General features: G+C 39.2%; 1 protein-coding gene across 5 annotated transcripts in view; it reads left to right on the top strand.

Moving 5' to 3' along the window:
- Window positions 1–23,685, top strand: part of KDM6A (lysine demethylase 6A) — a 278,230-nt gene that overhangs the window by 151,398 nt on the left and 103,147 nt on the right. For 4 of the 5 annotated variants that reach the window (XM_048864912.2, XM_048864944.2, XM_048864934.2 and 1 more), the window contains exons 6-7: window positions 6,881–7,001; window positions 20,463–20,517. In XM_048864912.2, the coding sequence (XP_048720869.2) occupies window positions 6,881–7,001; window positions 20,463–20,517 (176 nt within the window). Of the gene's footprint in view, window positions 1–6,880; window positions 7,002–17,355; window positions 18,820–20,462; window positions 20,518–23,685 lie in introns of those variants that run through there. The other variant, XM_048864965.2, reaches the window with a different exon arrangement.

The raw sequence follows: 23,685 nt of genomic DNA on the forward strand, positions 1-23,685 counted from the left end.
GCACAGGATTGAGAGTTAAGTGAGCACAGGTTCTAATCTCTTGTTCTGTCACTGATTCACCATGTGGCCTTAGCCATGTCATAGCCTTTTTGTCTGTTTCCCTATCTGTAAAATAGGGATAATATTTACCCACCTTCCCCAGATATTTTGAGGGTTAGTTGTATGTTCAAAGGCCTGCACAGCCATTTAAAGGTGCTATAAAATGCTAATACTCTTTAAAGCTAGATATGTCAAGTTTGTGGTGCAATCATTCTAAAATTAGTGGAGAATGCTACAAATTTGTACCTTAAATCTGCCTGTGGCTCACTTCCCTGTCTGTAAGGTGATGATACTCTATCTCAGAGGAATAGTGAAGATAAATTGATGCTTGTGAGGCTCAGATACTACATTGATGCGCTTCCATAGAAAAGCCCATGAAGAAATTAATTTCATATTTAGTGCCAGCCTTGGAAGATCTAAATTAAATAAGACGTGGGGCCATACTTCAAATGATGAGGATAAAAAGAAATATTGAAGTCTGAATTTTTGGGTTTGTAAAGCTTGTTTTGGAGATAATTACAAGAGTCCCGTAATATTTTTAATTGTGAAGTTACCAATATGTACTTTTTACTATAAGCGTAATGTTGGGTTTTGTCTGGGCATTTATATTCGAGGTATTTGCATATGGTTATAGTCCATGTTGTAATGCATCGGGGGCAGTTGAAGTTGAATGTGCAACATTGTCCCAGGAATTTCCTAGTTTTTATGTGTTTACGAAAGCATTCTGAACTTTTAGTTTTTGATGGATTTCCATTTTAAGAGGGAAAAAAAATTCCATAATTAGGCATGCTTTCACTAAACTCCACTATTGTCCAATCTACATTAGCTGCATACTAAGTCAAGGACCCCCTTCCTCGTGTGTGTTCACCTTGCATTCTTTAATTCTGTGTAGTAGGCACAAACCTTTATGCCCTGGGCTTATAAAGTTTACCACACAATTCTATGCATGCTAAATGAGCTGTTGTAATTCTCTGTTGCATTCAGTGCACAACTTAACATTGCATTAAATGAGGCATCCTCCTATGAACCTCTGCCTCATTCAAGATGAAAACCTTAAACTTTGTTATTTTAAAAAAAAATATAGCCATGCCCACATGTGGATCACATTTTGCCTTTTAGAAAACTGATAGATTGTTCTTTATAGGTACTGGTACAGTTAAAAACAAAGCTTATTTCAAATGGATGAAGCACATTTTTTCCCTAAAGACTCTTTAGCTGCTAAATCAAAATTACTTTCCACTGAAATATTAAAAGGCACTTCAAAATAATACATCTTCTCACTTAGGCAGAAAGTCCAAATCTGGCAATCAGTGCTTTCAGCACTATATTTGAGCAAAAGAGGATTGTACATTTTTTTGTAGTGAGAAAGGTATATTTTTTACTTTTATCGTCAAAAATTCCTTAACTGTATAAAAGCGTGGCAGTAGTAGTGGCAAGGGAGGCTTTTGAAAGGGGGAGCTATTTGGCAGCCTAAGCTATAGCTGATCCCAATGCCTTAGCTATGAGGACTAGGTCAACATTTAAAAATATTCATGCTATAAATAAATTTTGGGATGAGGAAAGACATTGAAAATCCATTATGACAGGATATAGGTATATGTATCTCTTTGATATTCACAGAACAGTGTGACACACAGAACCCATTCTTAATTTAGATTTGGAACAATAATTTATAACAAGTTATAACACACAAAAAGCTGTGCACAGTGTTAAACCATTAGGTACAGTGCAGACAGTGAGCTTTAGCACATCTTCCTTTCAATTTAAATTGGGCGTATCCCTTTTACTCTATACTTAATGTTATAAAAATACATCTCGAACAAGGCTTTACACCGTCTTACATAACGTCCAGTTATTTGTGATCATCTCTGAAGAATCATTTTACCAACCTAACCTTTGGTTTACAGTATTTATTTTGGTGAATACTTCATTGGGTTGGAGAGAGTTCCCTTTTACTGCTAATACTTTGTTTAAAGGAATCTAAAAGTCTGTAAACTTAAAGCACTGGAGTAGACTAATCCATGTAATAAATGTATACTTCGAATGGGTATGTTGTCAAGTAAGTGAATAGGAAGTTAGCTTCATGACTCTCATTGACTTCAATAGCTCTTACAGCCCTGTGCGTCATATTAAAACCTGTAACTCGGTAAGTAAAACAGAGGAGAAATAACAAATTCCATAGGCATCTAGTTGAATTGAACTGTATCTGTATTTAATCTTCGCTTTCTGATGTTCCCAAAGTTGTTGGGTCTAACTGACAGCTTTACTAGTGTTTAAAATATTTGTTTTAAAAAAATTAATCAACCAGCATTCCTTACTAGAGTAAGACAGCAGTTTAAGAGCAATTCTGACAAACATACTTACAAACCAGTAATAAAAACTAGTATTTTCTCATGACTTCAGTTTAATATTCTAGGTTTTTTTTAAAAAGTGCACATGGCCAAAACACACTGTTAAAAGAACTTTATTTAGGTTGCAGAGTCAAGCATTCAAAAGTTAGGAAATGCCAGAATTACGGTTGCCTGTGCAACCTTAAGTTGGCCTCCTTACACTCATGCTTCATGATTACCTGATCTTTAATTACCTGATTGCATACTGTTTTTTCTATAGGATGCCTGCCTCATACAGTGCACAAAACTATATATTTTTTACTCCTCCTTGTTCAGTGTGTGGCCCCAGACCTTATTTTACTTCACAGTCAAATCCTGCTCTGAACAAAAAAAAAGTATATTTTTTTTCTTATGGGCTTTTCCATGGTACTCATAATTACAGTATCTGAGTGCTTCATAGACAGAAATGAATTTATGGTAACACCACCCTTGTGTGAAGACTGCATTTTAGAAATGGGGAACTGACACAGAGTTTAAGTGCAAAGGTATCCACTAATTTTAGGTGTCCAATTTAAGACACATTGGCTTGGTTTTTTCAAAGTTAGCATTCTGTAGCACTTCATATATTCAAAGCACAGATCCCATTGTCTTTATTTGCAGCTATGAGTACTCAGCACTTCTGCAAATTGGACCCCAGAAACTCAAGTCGACTGCCCAGAAAATGAGGAACACACAATTAGTGACACAACCTGTGAAAAGTTTGGCTTAAGTGACTTGCTTAATATCACATGGGAACTGTGAGGCAGAGGCAGAGTTAGAATCCAGTTCTTCAGGGTGGCTATAGTGGACCGTCGCTCACCCTGGAGGAGGGAGGCCACTTGATCCAGTCCTGTTTGGCCAGAATCAGAGTCCGCAGGACAGTCTAGAGCCCCCAGTGGGGCAGGGCGACACGCAGTCCTCGTCAGGGGTTAGTCCGATCTGGGCGACTAAAACTGTCGTCGCTTAAACCAAGGCTGCAAGTGGGCTGGGGCCTGGGCTTGAGAAGGGTCAGGCAGTCCAGAACCAGTCTCAGGGCTGGCTTTAGCGTGGGCGGGGCTCAGGCAGCCAGTGGGTAAGCAGTCTATATGCAGGCAGGGGCCTGGGCTTGTGAAGGTTCAGGTGGCCAGCAAACAATACAGTCTTAAAGGCTGGCTTTAGCCTGGGCGGGGCTCAGGCAACCAGCAAACAGTCTATAGCAGGGGTGGGCAAACTTTTTGGTCTAAGGACCACATTGGGGTTGCGAAACTGTATGGAGGACTGGGTAGGGAAGGCTGTGCTGCCCAAACAGCCTGGCCACTGCCCCCTATCTGACCCCTCCCACTTCCCGCCCCCGACTGCCCCCCTCAGAATCCCCCACACATCCAACCCCCCCTGCTCCTTGTCCCCTGACTGCCCCTCCCAGGACCCCAGCCCCTAACCGCCCCCAGGGATACCATCCCGTATCCGATCCTCTTCTCCCCCCTCCCCCCCCCCGACTGCCCCGACCCCTATCCACACCCCCGCCCCCTGGCAGGCCCCCCGGGACCCCACCACTATCCAATTTCCCCTGCCCCCCCATAACCTCTGTCCTATCCAACTGCTCCCTGTCCTCTGACTGTCCCCCGGAACCCTCTGCCCCATATCCAACCCCACAGCCCCCTTACTATGCTGCTCAGAGCAGCATGTCTGGGGCTAGCCTCCCCGGTCAGGAGCTCAGGGGCCAGGAAGGACGGTCCCGTGGTCCATAGTTTGTCCACCACTGGCCTATAGGTAGGCTAGGGCCTGGGCTTGAAGGGCTCAGGCAGCCAGCAAACAGTAGTGTCTTTGGTGGGTGCTTGGGGAGGGAGGCACCTTCTCCACAGCAGGAGCTTCCCAGTGCCAGGCGGGAGTTGGCCCCTCTACTGGGGTGGGGCAGGGGGACACGGGCCCACCCTACTCCACTGTATTCCAGCCCAGGGCCCTAGCAGGGGCAGGGTTGGCTGCCCCTGCATCGGCGGGGATCCAGCTGCAACACGCCAACTCAGCTGCACCTGGTTTGCCGCTGGCGGCACGGTGGTTGCCCATGGGCTGCTTCCTGCCTCCCCAGGGGTTGGTAGCTCTGGCCTCCCGGCCTTGTCTGGCTCCTCAGGGTACACGGCAGTGGGCACTCCAGGTCAGTCCTCGTCAGCGTTCAGGGCTTGGGCACAGCCAGGCTTAGGGTCCCCTCCGGACTGCTGAAGAACAGGCGGAGTGTCCTCCTCCTCTGCAGTTCTGCCCCCACTGGGCTGCAGAGCCTGCCTTTTATAGTTCCGGCCACGCCCTCTGGAGTGTAGTGGACCCTTGCTCATCCCAGAGGAGGGAGGCCACTCCATCTCACTGCAGTGGCATTCAGCTGTCTTAACCATGAGATTGTCTTCTCTCTTCCTGAAATCACCTGTCTCATTTACTACACACCTTCCAGCTTCTGCAACAAATGAGGCAGGGATTCTACAGATGACAGCTTCTTGCACTACACACTCTGCTTGATCCGTAGAGTAGGTCCATTTTGTGCACTGGATGAGGCGGGTTCCTGTGGGGGGAAAAATAGTATGTGTAATTAACAATTGTATCACTATGAATACTCACAAGAGGGCTGAATAAAGGTTGCACAGGTAACCTTAATTCTGACATCTAACTTTAAGGTTGCGAAGTCAAGCACCTTCTAAATTTTTGGTACTTCAGTTTTGATAGTTTTCCTCTAATGAAGGTGAACATACTTGTATATAGGGAATGTTTATAATAAAATGTTTGTTTTAATTCATTTACTTTAGTATGGCTAACTCTATAGGAAGGTTGAACGGTGATTCTTCTCCAGTGCCCACTCAGGCAGCTCCAGTGCAAGATTAAATGAGGCAGTGGTAAAAATGCCTGTATAGTGTGAACCTGTATCTTGGGATCAATTAGAGTATATTTTTGCCAGTGTTGTGAGGCAACTTATTCATCATGACTTTGGCTAAGGTGAGAGTACTGGTAGGATACAAGGTCATACAGACTCTGTTTAGACTAGGAAAAGTAGCTGGGAGTCTTATGTTTACAGTTGCCAGCTAAAGCCTTGTTAAAGTCGATGGGCCAATTATTTAATATGCTAGATAATATATTAGGTAAAACATCTTTAAACAAGTTAGATAAAAAACATAATTTTTCTCTCATGTAGACAGGGCTATAGTGTGCCAAGGGCAGGACTGACACCAAGAGTGAGAGAGACAAGGTGGATGAGGTAATATTTTTTATTGGACCAACTTCCGTTGGTGGAAAGAGACAAGCTTTTGAGCTTCCTCTTTCACCAACAGAAGTTGGTTCAATAAAAGACTTCACTTATCTTGTCTCTCTAATATCCTGAGACCAACACAGCTACAACAACATGGCAACCAAGAATCAGAGTGAGCAACTACGTGGGTAAAAGGCCGCTGGTAGTGCTTTAGCAGAGGGGTTTTGCAAGTAAAGTTGCTTGTGTGCAGTTTTTCTGTTTACCATCTCTGTCTAAGGTAGACAGGTCTTGTGAATAAAAATAGTCTAGGAAAAAATATCCTGAGTTTGTGTTACTGTAGTTGCCAAGTTTTGTGTAGCTTCAAGTGATGTTTCTTACAAACTGATTTTTGCTTTCCAACATGAGTGGGAGCAGGTGTGGGAAGGATGAGGAAGTACAATCAGAACCTCCTTCTCACCCTTCTCTCACTTCTAGAATAGCAGAAGCATGCAAGGGTCAAAAAGAGAAACAGGATCCTGCTCCTACCACGCTGTCCACGTATTTGGCTAGGAGGGGGAGGATGGAGGGGGATGAGCAAATGTATAGGAGCATGCTTGGTAACTGGAGGGGAGGTGGTTGATGCTGGAGTGAGAACTTGGGCAGCAGTTGACTCTTTAGGCAGATGAGTAGCTGGTGGGGTGTGTTTGAGGAGTGGGGGATAGAGTTCTGTAAGTGAAGATGCCTGAGGCCACTGTGAGAGTGGTGGGTGATCACTCCTGAACTTTTAATCTTGGTTCTGTCTTCCTACTCTCACCAGCAGCTTCTGCTCCCAGGTAGCTGTAACCAGCCAGGAGCTGAGGCAGAGCTGGAGCAGACAGTCTACACGTTTTTGTTCTTAAAAGTTATAATACTTTTGTTACCAGTTCTTCTTATTTTGTCCACCTTTCCTGAAATGAAAAAAATTGGGATGTTAATCCAAAACAGACAGTAAGTCATGCAATTTCTCTTCTTGAATGGAAAGGGTTGAACTTTTAGGTTAGATCTATAGACAACTAAGGTGTTAGAAGTAAACAGATTTTTTTTTAACACTTGAAGTAAACACTGAAAACTATGCAGCAAAAAAGTGAAGTTACCACCTTTCTACATAAAATTGATCTTGATGTGTTTACCCATAACAGTTTTCTGCTTTTAATTTTTTAATATGTAATATAAATAAATAAATAACATGCACTGATTATAAAGTAACATTTAAAAAATTGCAACATTTTATGCATATTTGTTTTTCCAGGGCGATTAAAGCATTTCAGGAGGTGCTTTATGTTGATCCCAGCTTTTGTCGAGCCAAGGAAATTCATTTGCGACTTGGGCTTATGTTCAAAGTGAATACAGACTATGAGTCTAGTTTGAAGGTAGGTTTTAAAATTCTTAAGTTCTGTTTGGCAATTATTGCAAAGTTCATTGCATTTTAAAACTGCAAATAATCTGTAAGCTTACATTAGTAATATCGTAATTTTGAAAGTAGAAGTATACTTATACATAATATTTGAGTAATTGTACAGCCTCTCAGAGAGGGTAACAGTAGAGGGTGTTTAAGTGCCAAATGAAAAGCGTGGCAAAGCTGCGGGTAGGCACTGGCATTCCAACAGTTTAAATTGAGTGTACAAATTCTTGGGTTAGTGCTCTAACAAAAATAGTACATTATGGGGAAGGAAAGTGTATAGAAGGGAGATGGAGAGGATGGTAAAGGAGAGACTAACATTGGCAGTTTGGGGTTCTAGAGATCTTTCCCTCCTCCGTTCAGTCTCACCTATTGAAAGCAAAGAGAAAATGTTTAGGAATTGGTGCAGTCAAGAAGCATTTATTCAAAATGAAATTAGTTTCCCTTCATCTTTTTATTTTGTTAAAATGTTCCTACCTGGCAATACATCCTGATTACTCTTACACTTCCTAGTGCCTGAATGACCTCTTAGGGAAAGAAATCACTATCTGATCAGTTAGAAACTGTTTCTTAGTGTAGAATACTTCTTCCCACCTCCAACTTCTGTGTCATCTTTTGTTTCCTTCCTTTTCTGTCTCCCCTCCTGTCTCATTCTTTGGTTGCCTTCCATAATTTCTCTCCTTACGTATCATTTGTCTTGTTTGCTCTTGCTTTCTCCAGTCCTTCCTTTTCCCACTCTGTAGTATAAACCTGTAGCTTTAAATTCACCTGTCCTGGAAGAAGGAAGTATTTTTTTACAGGAACTTCCTGTTATGCAATGGAATCCACATTGCAGGGCAGCAAATATTTGAACGTGAAATGTAATTTTAAGGCTATATTTCTGTAGAATAGAAACCTCTTGATTCTATATGTATGTCTGTTCTTCTTTTATCTCATTCTGCACTCTAACTCAACTTGCCTAAATCCAATAAGAAAAAATAGTGGGCACAGGGAATGTAGAACTGCTTTGCTTTCCACTTTCTGCCAGTTTGCTTTTCCTCAGATCTGCATTCTGCTTGCTGTCTGAAGCACATCATCAAAGAGGGAAGTAGAGCATTGATTAGAGGAGTACTTCTACCTCAACCTTTGTAATACCCAGGGACACTTTTGCAACTAGCTTTTCCATTTCCTGTCAGGAGAAGAAATCCGAGCTCATGAGTCTCAGGCAGAGTGGGTAACTTTAATTAGAAGAAGGGTGTGTGTGTGTGTGTGTGTAAGAAATGAAGTGACAAAGCAGGGCTGGGAAAGGCTGAAGGTTTGGCAGATCATGAGTAGTCTTGAATGCTGTACCATTTTGCCCTATTCCTTTATATTTGGGGCATGCACCTGGCATTGGATCTTATGAGTGTAGGCCAAAAAAGGAAGGGAGGACTGGATGAATTTTTTTAAGGAATGGTTTTGGCACAGAAAAAATGTAGTAGTTAATTTACAAGGAAGTATTAATTTATCTTTAATTATGCAGTGAGAAAACTTTGAGCATTTTCACTTTTAAAATTTTTCACTTTTAGAAAAACAAAGCTGTTTCTATAAATTGGATATTAAACTCTTACCATTGAGCCATCTGATATAGTTCTATCACTGAATTTAGTTGTGATGTAACAAGGGAAGTTGATATGTAACAAAGCTGATTCTGAAACTTGTGACATAAGTAACTGATGTTATACTGCTATGTTGCTTGTAAATCTGCTTATTTTTCTTCATATTTTGCATTTTTTTTAGTATTTGCTGTTCCTAAAAAGTGAAACTTAATAGTGTAATAGGCTTGGGAACATAAAAACTGTAGTTTCCTGACTGGTTCATTACTTCAGTATTTTCCATTGTAACATACTCAGAAGTTAATGTAGACTTCTTGGGCAAAGTTATTCTGATGGAAAATCAGTTGACCTGATTTTACAGTTGGCAATCTTGTTAATAATTTTCTTCATTTCAGTGGAGCTTACCCTCATTCTGTATAAATCTTCAGATATCTGGAATGAGGCAGAGGTTCCTTAGAGCTGTGGTCTATCACGTGTTGCATTCAGATATCAAATGGAGTGAGAAGTTTTTCATGTGTGCACAGCGCCACTATAACCTTAGGAGATAGTTGCTTTAAAAAAATCTTGATTTAAAATAATGCATTTGTATTAAGTATTTTTAAACAATTGTAATTTGGCTAAACAAAAACATATCTGACCATCAGGATTCTCTGTGGACCAAATCTTTCTAATGCCTCATCAGGAAATGATTAGTTGTCTTAAACTCCATGGAAGACATGTGTCTAGGTGCTTTCGAAAATCCCACCAGGTACTTGCCTGCATCCTTAAGTGTTTAAATACCTTTGAAAATCTTGCTTTTAGTTGCTGTGTGTACAGCACTTTGTATAATATACATGTATCAGTCTTGATGCTGCATTAAACTGTGCTTTTGCATAGTATGTTTCTATAGTTAGATATATACATAAGTTACACTTTTGTACAGTGAGTCTAACTGGTCATACTCTGAGAACTTCTGCAGTTTCACACAGAGTTATGGTTAGAGGCTGCACAGGTCAGGAAAAAAAAAATCCCTAAATGGAAAGCACAAAGTAAGAAAGATGAAGAAAGTAGAATGGTGATCAGAGCCGTCAGTTGGGTATTGCGAATCGGGACGACTGCCCTGGGCCCCACGCTTCGGGGGGGCCCCTGCAGGTAGGGAGGTGAGGCAAGTGGAGTGAGGAGGCCAACAGGGAGGCGAGTGGCAGGCGGGGGGCGTGAGGAGCCCCCCTACCAGAACCTCTCCCTCCCCCCAGCACCTCCCACCCCCCCCCCCCCCGGGAGGCTCCGCCAATCAGCGCCTCTCCCTCCCTCCCAGCGCCTGCCACGGATCAGATGTTTTGCAGCGTCAAAAGGCGCAGGGGTGTAGGGGGAAGGAGTGAGGGCACAGCATGCTTGGGGAAGGGGGCGGAACTGGGTGGCGGAGAAGCAGGGTGGTTGTGGGGCCTTGGAGGAAGGGGTGGAGTGGTGATGGGGCCTGGGCGGAGCCGGGGGAGCACCCCACGGCGGATAAGCACCAAGTTTCTAATGTTCCAGGCCCCGCACCTCCCAAGGAGTCTTAACCAAGAGGTAGAGGTAGGAAGTTTTCATGGGTAATGAACATTCCACTTTTCTGGAGGGACAGTGGCAGATGAGTTACCCACATCCTGGAATATTGGAATTCATTTGACTTGTATTCTGAGGACCTTGGTACAAAGATTCAGGACACCAAAGGACAATTATTGAGTAATAAGATGTAGCCAGCTTCAGATGATTGTTCATAACTAACAGAGCTGGCCTTAAGAATGAACAATTATCTGGGGCCTTGTGCTGACATAGCAACTCATTGTTCAGTTTAGTCTTCCTGTTTGACAGTGTGGCAGGAAGGGGAGGCAGCTCTCCATATTATGATCTCTTCTGGCTGTTTGGGGCCCCACAAATTATAGCACAGTTCTTTTAATGTAGTCTGAAATACCATAATAGTTTTTGATGGTATTTAAACTTTCATGTTTGTTTGTTATGGCTAAGAATAAAGTAATGGTCTTTTAATGCCAAGAGATGAGTCATCGTCAGTAGGAGTCTTGAGGCAAAGAGGAAAGGAAGAGGAAAGGTCAATGTTTTCCATGATTTGTACACAATTTTAGAACATTAACATAAATCATCTCTATTTGATGTAAGCAGTTTTAAACATAAATAATTTTTACTATTTTAAGGTTTCGGATTACAAGGATAATTATTAGAGTGGTGCTCTTTACAAAGCATGAAATCAACCCTCTTTTTACAATGCTTTTTAAAATCATTACTTTTACTGGTAAATTATAATTAGGACCTTTTGTACTCTGATATTGTGGCCCCATAATTTGGCACAAAATCTGGCACTTGTTGAATTTTGCTCTAGACTTTAAGCTTACACTTTAAAAAAATGTTTCTAGTCCTTATGGTTGTAAAGAAAATATTCCTCTGACAAACTTTGTGAAAACTGGTGCAGTGTTCTCTTCAGAAATATCTGAGAGGCATGAGCTGCCTATTCATCACAATGTGGTGCTAGTTCTGAAGTATGATGACGACAAATGCGTTAGTGGTCTGTGGTATACAGTAGGTCAGAGTAGCTGATTTGGCTTTAAATTCTGTGACTATTAAAGGTCATTACTTTATTATTGATCACTTCAATAGAATCAGCCAGGTAATATTTACTGCACAATCCTAAACCATTTCATACCTTATCAGACTCTGCAACAGTCCTGTTCCCAACCACTAAAACAAATAGCACTAGGAATACTATATTGATTATTATGATCTGTTTTACATTTAATCAGTGAAATCATCCATTTCTTAATTTATATGAAGTTGCTATGGCATTTCTAGTCTGTTAATGGAATGCCACTGAATGCCGGAGACCTTGACACACAGTATCTGGACTAGGGCTGTTGATTAATCGCAGATAACTCATGCGATTAACTAAAAAAGTTTTAATTGCACTGTTAAACAATAGATTACCAATTGAAATTTATTAAATATTTTGGATCTTTTTCTACTTTTTCGTATATATTGTATTCTGTGTTGTAATTGAAATCAAAGTGTATATTATTTTTATTACAAATATTTGCACTGTAAAATGATAAACAAAAGAAATAGTATTTTTCAGTTCACCTCATACAAGTTCTGCAGTGCAATCTTTGTCGTGAAAGTGCAGCTTACAAATGTAGATATTTTTTTGTTACATAACTGCACTCAAAAACAAAACAATGTAAAACTTCAGTGCCTGCAAGTCTACTGAGTCCTACTTCTTGTTCAGCCAATCGCTAAGATAAACAAGTTTGTTTACATTTACAGGAGATAATGCTGCCCTCTTCTTATTTACAATGTTACTAGAAAGTGAGAAGAGGCTTTTGCATGGCACTTTTGTAGCCAGCATTGCTAAGTATTTGTGTGCCAGATAGCTAAATATTCGTATGCACTTTCATGCTTCAAACATCATTCCATAGGTCATGCTTCTTCTTTGCTAATGACGCTTTAAAAAAAATGCCTTAATTAAATTTATGACTGAACTCCTTGGGGGGAGAATTGTATGCCCCCTGGTCTGTTTTACCCGCATTTTGTCCTATGTTTCATGTTATGATGACCCAGCACATGTTCATTTTAAGAACACTTTCACTGCAGATTTCACAAAATGCAAAGCAGGTACCTATATGAGATTTCCTACAGCGCTTGACTCAAGGTTTAAGAATCTGAAGTGCCTTCCAAAATCTGAGAATGACGAGGCGTGGAGCATGCTTTCCGAAGTCTTAAAAGAGCAACACTCCAATGCGGAAACTACAGAACCTGAACCACCAGGAAAAAAAAAAGAAAGAAAATCAACCTTCTTCTGGTGGTATCTGACTCAGATAATGAAAATGAACATATGTTGGTCCGCACTGCTTTGGATTCTTATTGAGCAGAACCCGTCATCAGCATGGACGCATGTCTCCTGGAATGGTGGTTGAAGCATGAAGGGACGTATGAATCTTTAGTGCATCTGGCATGTAAATACCTTGTGATTCAGGCTACAACAGTGCCATGAGAATGTCTCTTCTCACTGTCAGGTGACATTGTAAACAAGAACCGGTAAGTATTATCTCCTGCAATGCAAACAAACTTGTTTGTCTGAAAAAAGAAAAGGAGTACTTGTGGCACACTTGAGCTGTAGCTCACGAAAGCTTATGCTCAAATAAATTGGTTAGTCTCTAAGGTGCCACAAGTACTCCTTTTTGCAAATACAGACTAACATGGCTGCTACTCTGAAACTTGTTTGTCTGAGCGATTGGCTTAACAAGAAGTAGGATTGCATTGACTTGCAGGCTCTAACATTTTACATTGTTTTATTTTTGAATGCAGTTTTTTGTACGTAATTCTACGTTTGTAAATTCAACTTTCACGATATAGAGGTTGCACTACAGCACTTGTATTAGGTGAATTGAAAAATGCTATCTGTTTTTTTACAGTGCAAATACTTGTAATCAAAAATAAATATAAAGTGAACACTGTACACTTTGCATTCTGTTGTAATTGAAATCAATATATTTAAAAATGTAGAAAACATCCAAAAATATTTAAACAAATGGTATTCTATTATTGTTTAACAGTGCAATTAATTGTGATTAATTTTTTTAATTGCTTGACAGCCCTAATCTGGACCTGATCATGATCATAATCATAATCAGACTGGAAAAATACTCTCTCTCAGGATGAGTTGGACTCTGGCTTTGGGAAAGCTATGAGCAGCTTTACAGGCACTAGAGCTATCCATCTTCAGGCTGGAGAAGTCGGTATTGCATGAATTCTCATTCAGTAGGTTATTGTCACAAACAAAAGGAGTAGAAAAATGTATTTAATTGCAGCGCTCATTTAACAGAAATTCATGGTTTTGCAAACACTGTTCCAACTCCCCCACTAGTGGAAACCTTGCTTCTCGCTGCTGACATAGGTGGGTGGATTTTTCATATCCCATTTTTAGAAGACATCAACCACACAACCTCATTTGGTGCTTTTGCTGTCTACAAAAGAGACTTATGGAGCCCAATGAGTACTGTGTAGCAGAACTCCTGCCCAGTTACATGAAGGTTGGAAAACCAGTTTGTGAGAGAGATGACTACAGTTTGTATCCACCTTCTTTGTTTTAGGAAGTCAGTGGTGTCTCAAAGATAGCTGGGAGTGCTGGGACTGTAGGGCCTGAGGAGGGAGTCTACGTAGCCAGACAATCCTGCTGTCAGGGTGCCAATGCCTGAGATGATGGGGCATCCAGGATTTCCAGGTTTATGGATCTTGGGCAGCAGATAGAATACCCCTGGTCGGGGTTCCAGGGGTGTGTCTGTGCGGATTTGTTCTTGTGCTTTTTCAGGGAGTTTCTTGAGCAAATGCTGTAGTTTCTTTTGGTAACCCTCAGTGGGATCAGAGGGTAATGGCTTGTAGAAAGTGGTGTTGGAGAGCTGCCTAGCAGCCTCTTGTTCATATTCCGACCTATTCATGATGACGACAGTACTTCCTTTGTCAGCCTTTTTGATTATGTTGAAATAGTGCAAGTTTCAGCGATTTAAGCAGCAATTGGATTGAAAATGAAATTTACAAGGGCAGATGCCTGAACAGCTGTGGCTCTTAACAAGCAGTTTAATTGTCAATTATCCAGTTATTGGGATACCTGGTTTTATGAATGAATGTAGTTTCATTCATAAAACTTTACTTATGAAATTATATTAATAAAGTGAACAATTAAAAACAATTTCATTAATCAGTTCTACATATGCACGTTAAAGGTATCTGCTTAGAATCAATCAATCACTATCCTATTACTTATTCAACTTACTGTAATGCCTTTAATTTTTTTTTCTTTTTTTAGGATATGTTGGAATACCTGTGGTATCATTATTTGAGTTTGTAACTTGTAAACTACTGTGAGGGTAATAAGTTGAAAAATTAGGGAGTTATTGTTGCCATGCTCCCATTATTGAGTCAAAAATGCATGAGTGAAGATGTGTAGCATCATGGCCCTGTGTCATCTTTTTGAAGTTAAGAAAGTTGGGCTATTTTCAGGCCTCAAAATGTTGTTTCACCGCATTTATTTTTCAAACATTGTTAAAGCATTAATTGTTAAAAGCTGCAAATATGCCAAGTTTAAAGTTCTTAAATCAGATTTTTAATCGGAATAAAATATGGTTGAAATAGTTCAATTACATTTACTAATGAAAAGTCTTAGTTAATGTTTAAACTCATTAATGCAAAATATTTCACTGTAATCCTATTCCTCTGGCAACTGTTCGAAAAAAGTATAAAATACTTTTAAAAAGATGAACAAATACAAATAAATGTATCTTTAGCTGTTCTTAGTCTAAAGGGAAAAAAAGCGTTTTGTGGGCTGAAGCCCAAGCATGACAAAATCTGTCAAAATATTATTTTTAAACAATTGTAGGTAAACAGAAAATAAGGGTTGCAAGTTAGTGCTCTCTAACTCTTACACAAATTGGCAAGTTTTAGTTATCTGTATGATATATACCCACACATGTTCTTTGATAAAGCATAATTACTTAAGATAGGAAGCTTTGTAATTGAATCAACAGCTGGAGTTGTTCATACAGCCTTTTTTTATTATGGATCACTGAATCTCATGCAGTAAGGATATCTTTCTCCCATTCAGTATTCTTTAATCAGTTTGCTACTTACTTTAGTTTTCCTGCAGGAGCTATTATATAGAAAATATTCTAGTCACCGTATCCTGTAATTACAAAGAAGTAAATTGCTAAAAATTGGTTTGTTTGACATTCTGTGCTTCTGATTTTTTTAAAAGAAAAATAAACAGTAAAAAGAAAAATAAGTGTGATTCAAAATCTTTAAAAATTCAGGCTAATGAATATCAGTAGCACTCCATTTTTTTTCAGTCTGTGGACCTTAACTTCATACTAGATTATTTAATACAGCAATTCACATTTCTTGGCTTGTCTTCTCTACAGTGTTAGCTCAAAGTATAGGTTTAGTGTTGTCCCTCCCCAGTTCCCATGCACACACAAAGATCTCTAGCTTCAGCTAGGTGGTGCGTTTTGACCTGTTGGGGGTTGTGGGTTGAAGGTCCAAAGGCTGCTGATGCTTGAGCTGTAATGCAGCGGGGACTCAACTACTCTGTTGCTGCTATTTCAAATGCTTTGTGTTGTTTTGCAATGTGACTGTTCGTACTGGAGCTAGGTTAACTTGAGAGCAGTTGAGCTAACTGTAAGTTGAACTAACACTGTAGCAAAGACAGGCCCTCAATCAATCACCTTCATTTTCTCTCCTCTGGTAGTCTTTTGGACTGTAGTTTAAAAACAACTAACCTCTGAGATGTTGTACAACTGAAGACTTAACTTCTTGTCATGTTCAAACGTATAGCCAACATGAGTACTCAGAGATGGTTCTGACAAACATTACTATTTAAGAGATTGCCTGGGAAGAGAGAACCTTCTTTTGGCCAGTGAAAATCCAGTCTTCATTAAGTTTTGTTACTTGAGTTAGATTTTACAGCTATGATTGGTTGAGCAAGTGATTCTTCTGAACAGATTGATCTCATTCAGTTTATGTAAATCTATGACCGTTGTTGATTCTGTCTGGAGCACTTTTCTTTTGTCCTATTCACGTAGCTGATTTCTGGTGTTTTGATTGTGCAGTGTAGGATGAAAGAGACAGTGTTTATGCCTCACAAACCTCTTTCCATAAAACATGAATTAATTCCAACTTTGGAGGACCCTGGAGAGCAGAGTTGATCTGGCAGCACGTGTTGCACATCATCCTCTTTCCCCGCAACCTCCTGTGCTTGGCGAATGGCGCCTTGGCTGCATGCCAACACTTTGATTACGCAAGGATTACTGTGTCCTAGTTATCCAAACAAAGACGGCTTTAAGGAACATACATATCACACCTAGGTCATATAGTCAGAAAAAGCTATCTCTGACAGAATTGCACTGAGCTGGGATCAGGCTTTCCCTGGTGGTAAGTTGGTGTCAGAATTGTCAGCTTCCAAATGGTGGCTTGCTTAGTGTGCTAAATAAATGTACAGCTGTCAATTAGGAAAACTTGTTACATCACCACTAGAGATAAGAAAAGTAGTTAGAATCACCATTTTAAAACATTAGAAAAGGTTTTGATTTACAAATTACTCTATTATTGAATGCCTTGCAGTAAGATTGGCAAATGTTACTTTTTGTATTTGTTGGTTTTCTTTTAATGGATTAAAATCACAAAAATCCATGTATTTGGCCACTTTAATGTTAAAGGTATGTAAATGAGGATGATAAATACATTTTAAGAGAATCAGTGATTCTGTGTGTCTGTAATACACATACTTCTAGTAGTAAGAGTGGATAGAATGTTTTAAATTAGATTTAATTCTGAGATTTATTTTCATTTTATGATTGTGTTTAATACATTCAGTAATTGAGTACACACGCAAGCACTGTACTTTAAATTTCTCAGAAAGGTTACATCAGAAATTGTTACCACAATCACATAGGCAAGTCAAGGACTCTAAAGGAGACAAAATAGTCTTCTGATAATCGTACTATTATAAATTGCTACATATCAAGCTATTTCATTACTTCAGCTGTAGCAGTTGAAAAGATACTTTTTAACATTCAGAACAGAGCCTTGAAGGTAAATCCTCTTACTCAGGATTTGAATTTCTATAGACTGCTGTCTGCCTTGAGGTATTGTATGTCGTCTCTGAACTGCAGCGGCCTCTCCTGCATAACAACTATTTCACACAGCAGTAGACCGCTTCAGTACCGCAATATTTGTGTGAGGTGCAGATGTTTGCTAGCTGCTTCTGTTTGTTGCAGAAATGGGAGTTGGAAATTAACAGTGTTTTGTAAATTTTGGTGTTGACGGTAGTAACTTTTGGAATTGTGGCTGATTAGCTTAATTTATTAATATGCATGATTTATTTTTTTTGTCTGTATTGACTACCTGAAAAGAGGCTGCCGTTTATTGTAACCAACTAGAGGTGTAGGGTGGTTCATGTGTGTTTGACTGCTTGAAAGATTGTTGGTTTTGTATATGCAGCTTTGCAATAATTGTTTTGTATAAGTGCCTTGTTGTTTTTCTGTAAAAATCTGTATACGTCTTCTGAATTATCTGTAGTTTTACAGTGTGATTTGCTAAATGGTGCAGTCAGAAATGAATAACATTTTGCAATATTTGAGATGATGTAGTGGAATTTGAAATTGTAAGGTAATGTGTGTGCGTTTTTTCCTATTTAGTGATTTAGCAGCATTGGTGAGAATATTCCTGCTGTTTCACTGTGTAGTGTTGAATACGGGTAGATTTAAATGCTGAAATGGGCAGTCCTACTTATGCAGTTATCTGTTCTCTCTCACTGGGTCTGATGAACATAACCATTCTGAAAAGGAACCGCCAAATAAGTGTCAAACATTTCATTTTTGATCGGTTTATTTTGTACAATAGTATTACTAGGTAAAAGCAAATCTGTACCTTTCTGTTTTATGCTAAACATTAATAGGTGATGATAGTGTCCGTGTAAAATTTGGCCCTTGCACAGGCTTAAATATACAGGTCTCTACATCTTTTTCTGTCAGAAAAAATGTAAAGTAGACCTTTTTGATTAATTTCTTTTAATCATTTTTAAGTTGCCTGCTTAGTATTGCTATGGTAACAGACCAAAGGATGTCTCTGGGGCACACAACCTGCATTGCAATGCAAGTGAGAGGAGATTTTAACTTCTCTATCACTGCTGAGCCCTAGAAAAGAAAACAGGCAAGTCTAAGCAATAAGCTAATATTAATGTTTTGGTTTAACATTTTCATTTTATTTTAGAAGTCGTGTGTCCAGTGTTTTCTGTGTTCTTTTTGGTGATTGAATTGTTCAAAAGTATTCATGATGCTGATATGATAAACTAGGGTTTATAATTAATGTTGAGATGACTTCATTTTTGGCAACTATTTGTGTGCATGGATGAAGTTGACAGAATGCAGTGAGGATGTCTGTTCCATTTATGTATGGCTTAGAGAGCATCCTTGTAATTGGTGGTGCAGCATTAGTCTTTATAATTTAATTTATCTTGAATTGTAACACTGTAATTATTTTTTTTTATTTTATTTTACTTTGATTTTAAGCTGGTCATAGATATTTTTAAGTAAAAATCCTATATATTATGGACCCTTGTTATAGTATCATTCTTGCAAGTCAAATTCTATTGAGATGTTATGGGAGTGGTATCCTTGTTTTTACAGCTTTCTTGAAAAGAGGGTGAGTGCATCGCTTTCCCTGGAACTTCATTTTAAATTTTCTTGTTTCATTAATAACAGCTACTGTTGCTTACCTGCTTGGTACTCTAGCTACCAGCAAATAAAATGCCATACTTGCATACTAACAAGATTACATATAATTGTTCAGTAGCCTCATTTACATGATTTATATTTCATATTAAATTTGGATTTAGTCAGTATCTAAACATTGCTGCTACATTGCTGTTGCAATCTGGATTACAGATTGCTGTTACAATCTGGATTACAAATCAAGTATCTTATCCGCTTCATTGAAATTTAGTACTTGCTGTAGGTACCAATATTCAGTAGGCCTTGTACATTGCAGTAAGAAAATATTAATCCAAGCTCTACACTGTATGTAGGAGATTTGTTTTCTGTAAAGTTTCTTGAAAAATGCTGAAGCATTTAAGTTTGTATGCATATTCCATCTATTTGGATATACCCAGTTACTCTTAGGTCTCAGTTTCCATGTTAATGCTGTTCATTGAATTAATGTGAAACTTGCACAGCAGAACCTCAGAGTTACGAACACCCCAGGAATGGAAGTTGTTTGTAACTCTGAAGTTTACAACTGGACATTGACTTAATACAGCTTGAAAACTTTACTATGCAGAAGAAAAATGCTGCTTTTAACCATCTTAATTTAAGTGAAATAAACACAGAAACAGTTTCCTTATTTTATAAAAACTTTTTTAAACTTCCCCCTCCCATTTTTTTTTAGTGGTTTACACTTAACACAGTACTGTACTGTATTTCCTTTTTTTCCTTCTTTTGATCTCTGCTGCCTGACTGCGTACTTCCGGTTCTAAATGAAGTGTGTGATTGACTGGTCAGTTTGTAACTCTGGAATTCATAACTTTGAGGTTCTACTGCAAAATGTTTGGTCATGTCTAAACTTTCCTGTAGACAAACTTTATTACTTTGATTGGAGAAGGGGAATGCTTAAGAAATAAATTCAGAGTTTATATATTTTTTAAAATGAAATCTTTTATAATATTTGGTACAGACAGAGACAATTCCAAACATTTTACAGAAGCTATCTTTTAAAATAAAAACTGGGACAATTGATTTCTAAGTGGTTTTGAAAATTGTAGCTTTTTATATGAAGTCATTTATTTTTAATGCTTTAATATCTTGATAAACAGATGAGATGCTCCAAATCACTGTACTTCTGAATCTATTTTATTTTTCTGTAGTAAATATACCATTTAATGACTTGCATGTTTATTTGCATGGGACTCTGAAATAGCTGTGACTTGGTCTCAGTTGTTGTGAAAGTCAAATAAATGCTTGAACAGATCTTGACAATTCAAATGATTAAGTCATTCTTTTAGAAACCCGCTACCCTAACTCTTTTCATAAAATGTCTATTCTAAACTTAATTGTTAGAAGTATTGTCATTTAATTGCGTGAAACATTCTGTAAAATTATTTTACTTTCCTCTAATGAAACATCTGTTAAAGATAAAATTTCAAAAGATTATATATGTTTTTTGCATTTCAGCCTAGCTGACTCATGTAAAATAGTATATTTGCTTTTACATATAAAAATTTGTTTCTGTATTAAAATAATTTCTCAATTATGAATATCAGAAACAAGTAAACAATATTAATTCTTTTTCAGCATTTTCAGTTAGCTTTGGTTGACAGCAATCCCTGCACTTTGTCCAATGCGGAAAGTAAGTATTTTTAAGATTTTTGATTTATGTATTTTGGTGTATTTTGTTGCATATATAGAAAAATGCCATATATACAGAGCTATAACTGTTTTTAATTTACCTCTTTTAAAATGGCAGTTTTGGACAATGAGTACTTTAGGAATTTTCCTCATAGAATTGTTGAAGCTGGTGACACTGTCTGATGTAGGTAGCTATGGTTACCCAGGCTGCATAAATGAACATGAAACCAACTACTGTGAATAGTTTGTGTCAAATATAGATGTGCCAGTGGAATTATAGAATTACTGTCATCTTAGTAAATGGAAGAAATAGTGATCCGGGAGGGTCATACCTCATCAGTGTCTTTGAAGAGCTAAGGTTTGGGGAGGAATTGCTATTTCTTTTTGTTCTACACAGTGTTCGTCATATCTTATAGTTTTAAAAAGAAATCCTATAGAATTTCTATAGAATAGAATCCTAAGAATTTCTATTTTATTATAGTAATATTTTAATGCAATAGTAAAAATCCTATATTAGATATAAGAATGATACAATATTAAAGTATGAAAAATTATCTTTTTCATTATTGGATAAGATAAAATTTAGTTAAGTTGCTGTATTATCTCACTTCAAAAGCATTAATTTCATTCAGAAACATTTCTACATTTCTTCACAATCTTCCATTTGAACATGGATCAGATTTACAATGTACAGTTCTTTGGGTGCTTGTGCATGTCCATTTCATTCTAGATGTGTGCTTGTCAGTGCACCAAAGCTGAAGAATGTTTTCTCTTACCAGTACCCCTCAGGGCAGCACATGCACCCTCATGCCAGTAGCCAAGGTTAAAAAGTGGTAGAGCTGTCCTAACACCCCCCGCCCACCCCCTGCAGTTCCTACTCACCTGTGGTCAGTAGTTGGTTGGAGGGGGTGTGTGTGTGTGTGTGAGAGAGAGAGAGAGAGAGAGAGAGAGAGAGAGAGCGCGCTTCTCAAGCTCTTTCCTGTTCTCTGTTTAGGAAAACTTGAGGTGTTTGTATTGTAAATAATTAGTTTAGTACAGCTGTAGTTACAATTTCCGTTAGTGGTACTCCTCATGAAAAAATTCTTGGTTCTTATCTTATTTTTGTTTGAGGTTTTAGCTCAAAACTGGGGCATGCCTAACTCTGTGGGGTTTAGGTGTTGTTGGGGCTGTAACAAATCTATGCCGGTCAGCGATCCTCACGCCACTGTTTAAAGTGTTTGGGAGAAAGGCACTTGAGGCATAAATGCACCATCTGAAGCAGATTTAAGACCAGGGCTAAGAAGTTGAGAGAAATTCAACATAAGAGAGATCCTGATAAAAGCAGCTTTGTGCCACCCAGCTTCTTGTTACATGTGGATTCAAACATGACTCCATCTCAGAGCATGCCACCGGACTTCTTGGTGGCATCCCCACATCACAGAGAGCCAAAGAGACGATGTCATTCTCTATATCTGATACTGCACAAACAGCAGAAAAAGTCCAGCACTTTGACTTCTGGCCAGAAGAAGCCCTCTCCCTCTTTGAGGGCTAGGTGCCCAACAGACTAACACCAAATGAAGATCAGTACTGAGGTTAATGCAAAGTCGTCTCCTGCTAGGCACCTTCCGGTACCTCATTCTAACAGTGTAGAGTTGTTGACTGCAGCACCTCATGAAGTATTATTGAGACCTACTCCATTGCCAGGACCTTCAGAGGCATCAGCTCCTATACAGAGGATGCCTGAGGTATACACAGTGGCCAGGGTTCTCCTATGTCTATCGGTGCTGGACTCACCACTGATGCAGGATGTGGTCCGGGAATCGACTATTCTTACCACACAGGCCTCAGTACTGCGATCTTTCATTTGCACCTGCATGTTCAGCGCTATCTGGGACTGAATCTTTGTTGGTACTGTCAGGGTATGGAAGCTCTATTGTGCAGCAGGGCAGATATATGGTCCCTTCAGGAGGAAAGCTTTGGATGCTGCTTCCAGTACTGTGTCTCTCGCATTGGTCCAGGTCCCAATTTCTGTCTACTTCTCCTCTCCTAGACAGAGGTCTGCCAAGATCCCCATGAAGGTGCTGTTCTCCATCTGGTACTGTAGCAGCTGAAGGACCTTATCCCTCCAGTATCTGATCCTTCTGTCACAGATGTTCAGCAGACTGACACTATAGTGTCTCTGTTCAGCACTTCATCCTCACCAGATGAGGATGCGCTCTCAAATGTCATTCTCCCCTGTTCTGAATTATAAAATGTACCAGGAACTTAAGAAAAGGGTAGTCACATCACTCGGAGTGCCAATTGGACTGGTCCAGGATTATACACGCAAGTTAGTGTGTATATTACATTCTGAAGGACCTGCTAGAGGGGCTCTGCCTCTGAATGAGACCATCTTAGAACCCACCAAAATTCTTTAGCAAACTCACTTTTCTCTGACACACCCTGCCAAAAGAATGGAGAAGAGATACCAAGTTCCCTCCCAGGGGCATGAGTATTTCTATTCACAGCCAGCCCCAGGATTTTTGGTGGTGGCAGCTATGAATAAGTAAGTGAGACAAGGGTAATCTAAATTTACTCCCAAGGGCAAAGATGCAAAAAGCTTGGATTTATTTCAGAAAAATGTTTATTCTTCATTAGGATTGCAGTTAAGAATTGAAAACCATGAAGCTGTCTTAGCTTATTATGATTACTCCAGTTGGGACTCAATGTTGAAATTTGTGGACAAGTTGCCAGGTGATGCTAAAAAGTTCAGAGCTCTTATAGATAAAGGCTGCCTGATAGCAAGATCGTTGTTATGGACTGTATGAGATGAGGCGCAGATTCAGCAGGTTGGGTGATGGCAACGACAGTCACTGTGCATCGTGGTTCTTGGCTGCAGTCGTCTGGCATTCCAGCTGAAGTCCAGCAAACAATTGAGGACTTCCCCTTTCAGGGCACAAGTTTACTTTCTGGAAAGACAGACAAAGCTTTATATTTTCTTAGATATAGGGCAACCCTTAAGTCTTCGGGCATATATACCCCAGGCCCTAAGAGAATGCAGTTCCACCCTCAGCTCCAGCAGAGGAATCTGTTCTACCCAATAAGGCAGCTGGACTAATCCAGGAGATTATATAAGTTTCAGAGGAAGAGAATATCTCTGCCTCTATTTTCTGCTACTTCCATACAATCTGTAACATCTAAGCAGTTTATT

Source organism: Caretta caretta, chromosome 1 (genome assembly GCF_965140235.1).
Source record: "Caretta caretta isolate rCarCar2 chromosome 1, rCarCar1.hap1, whole genome shotgun sequence".
Classification (NCBI taxonomy): domain Eukaryota; kingdom Metazoa; phylum Chordata; order Testudines; family Cheloniidae; genus Caretta; species Caretta caretta.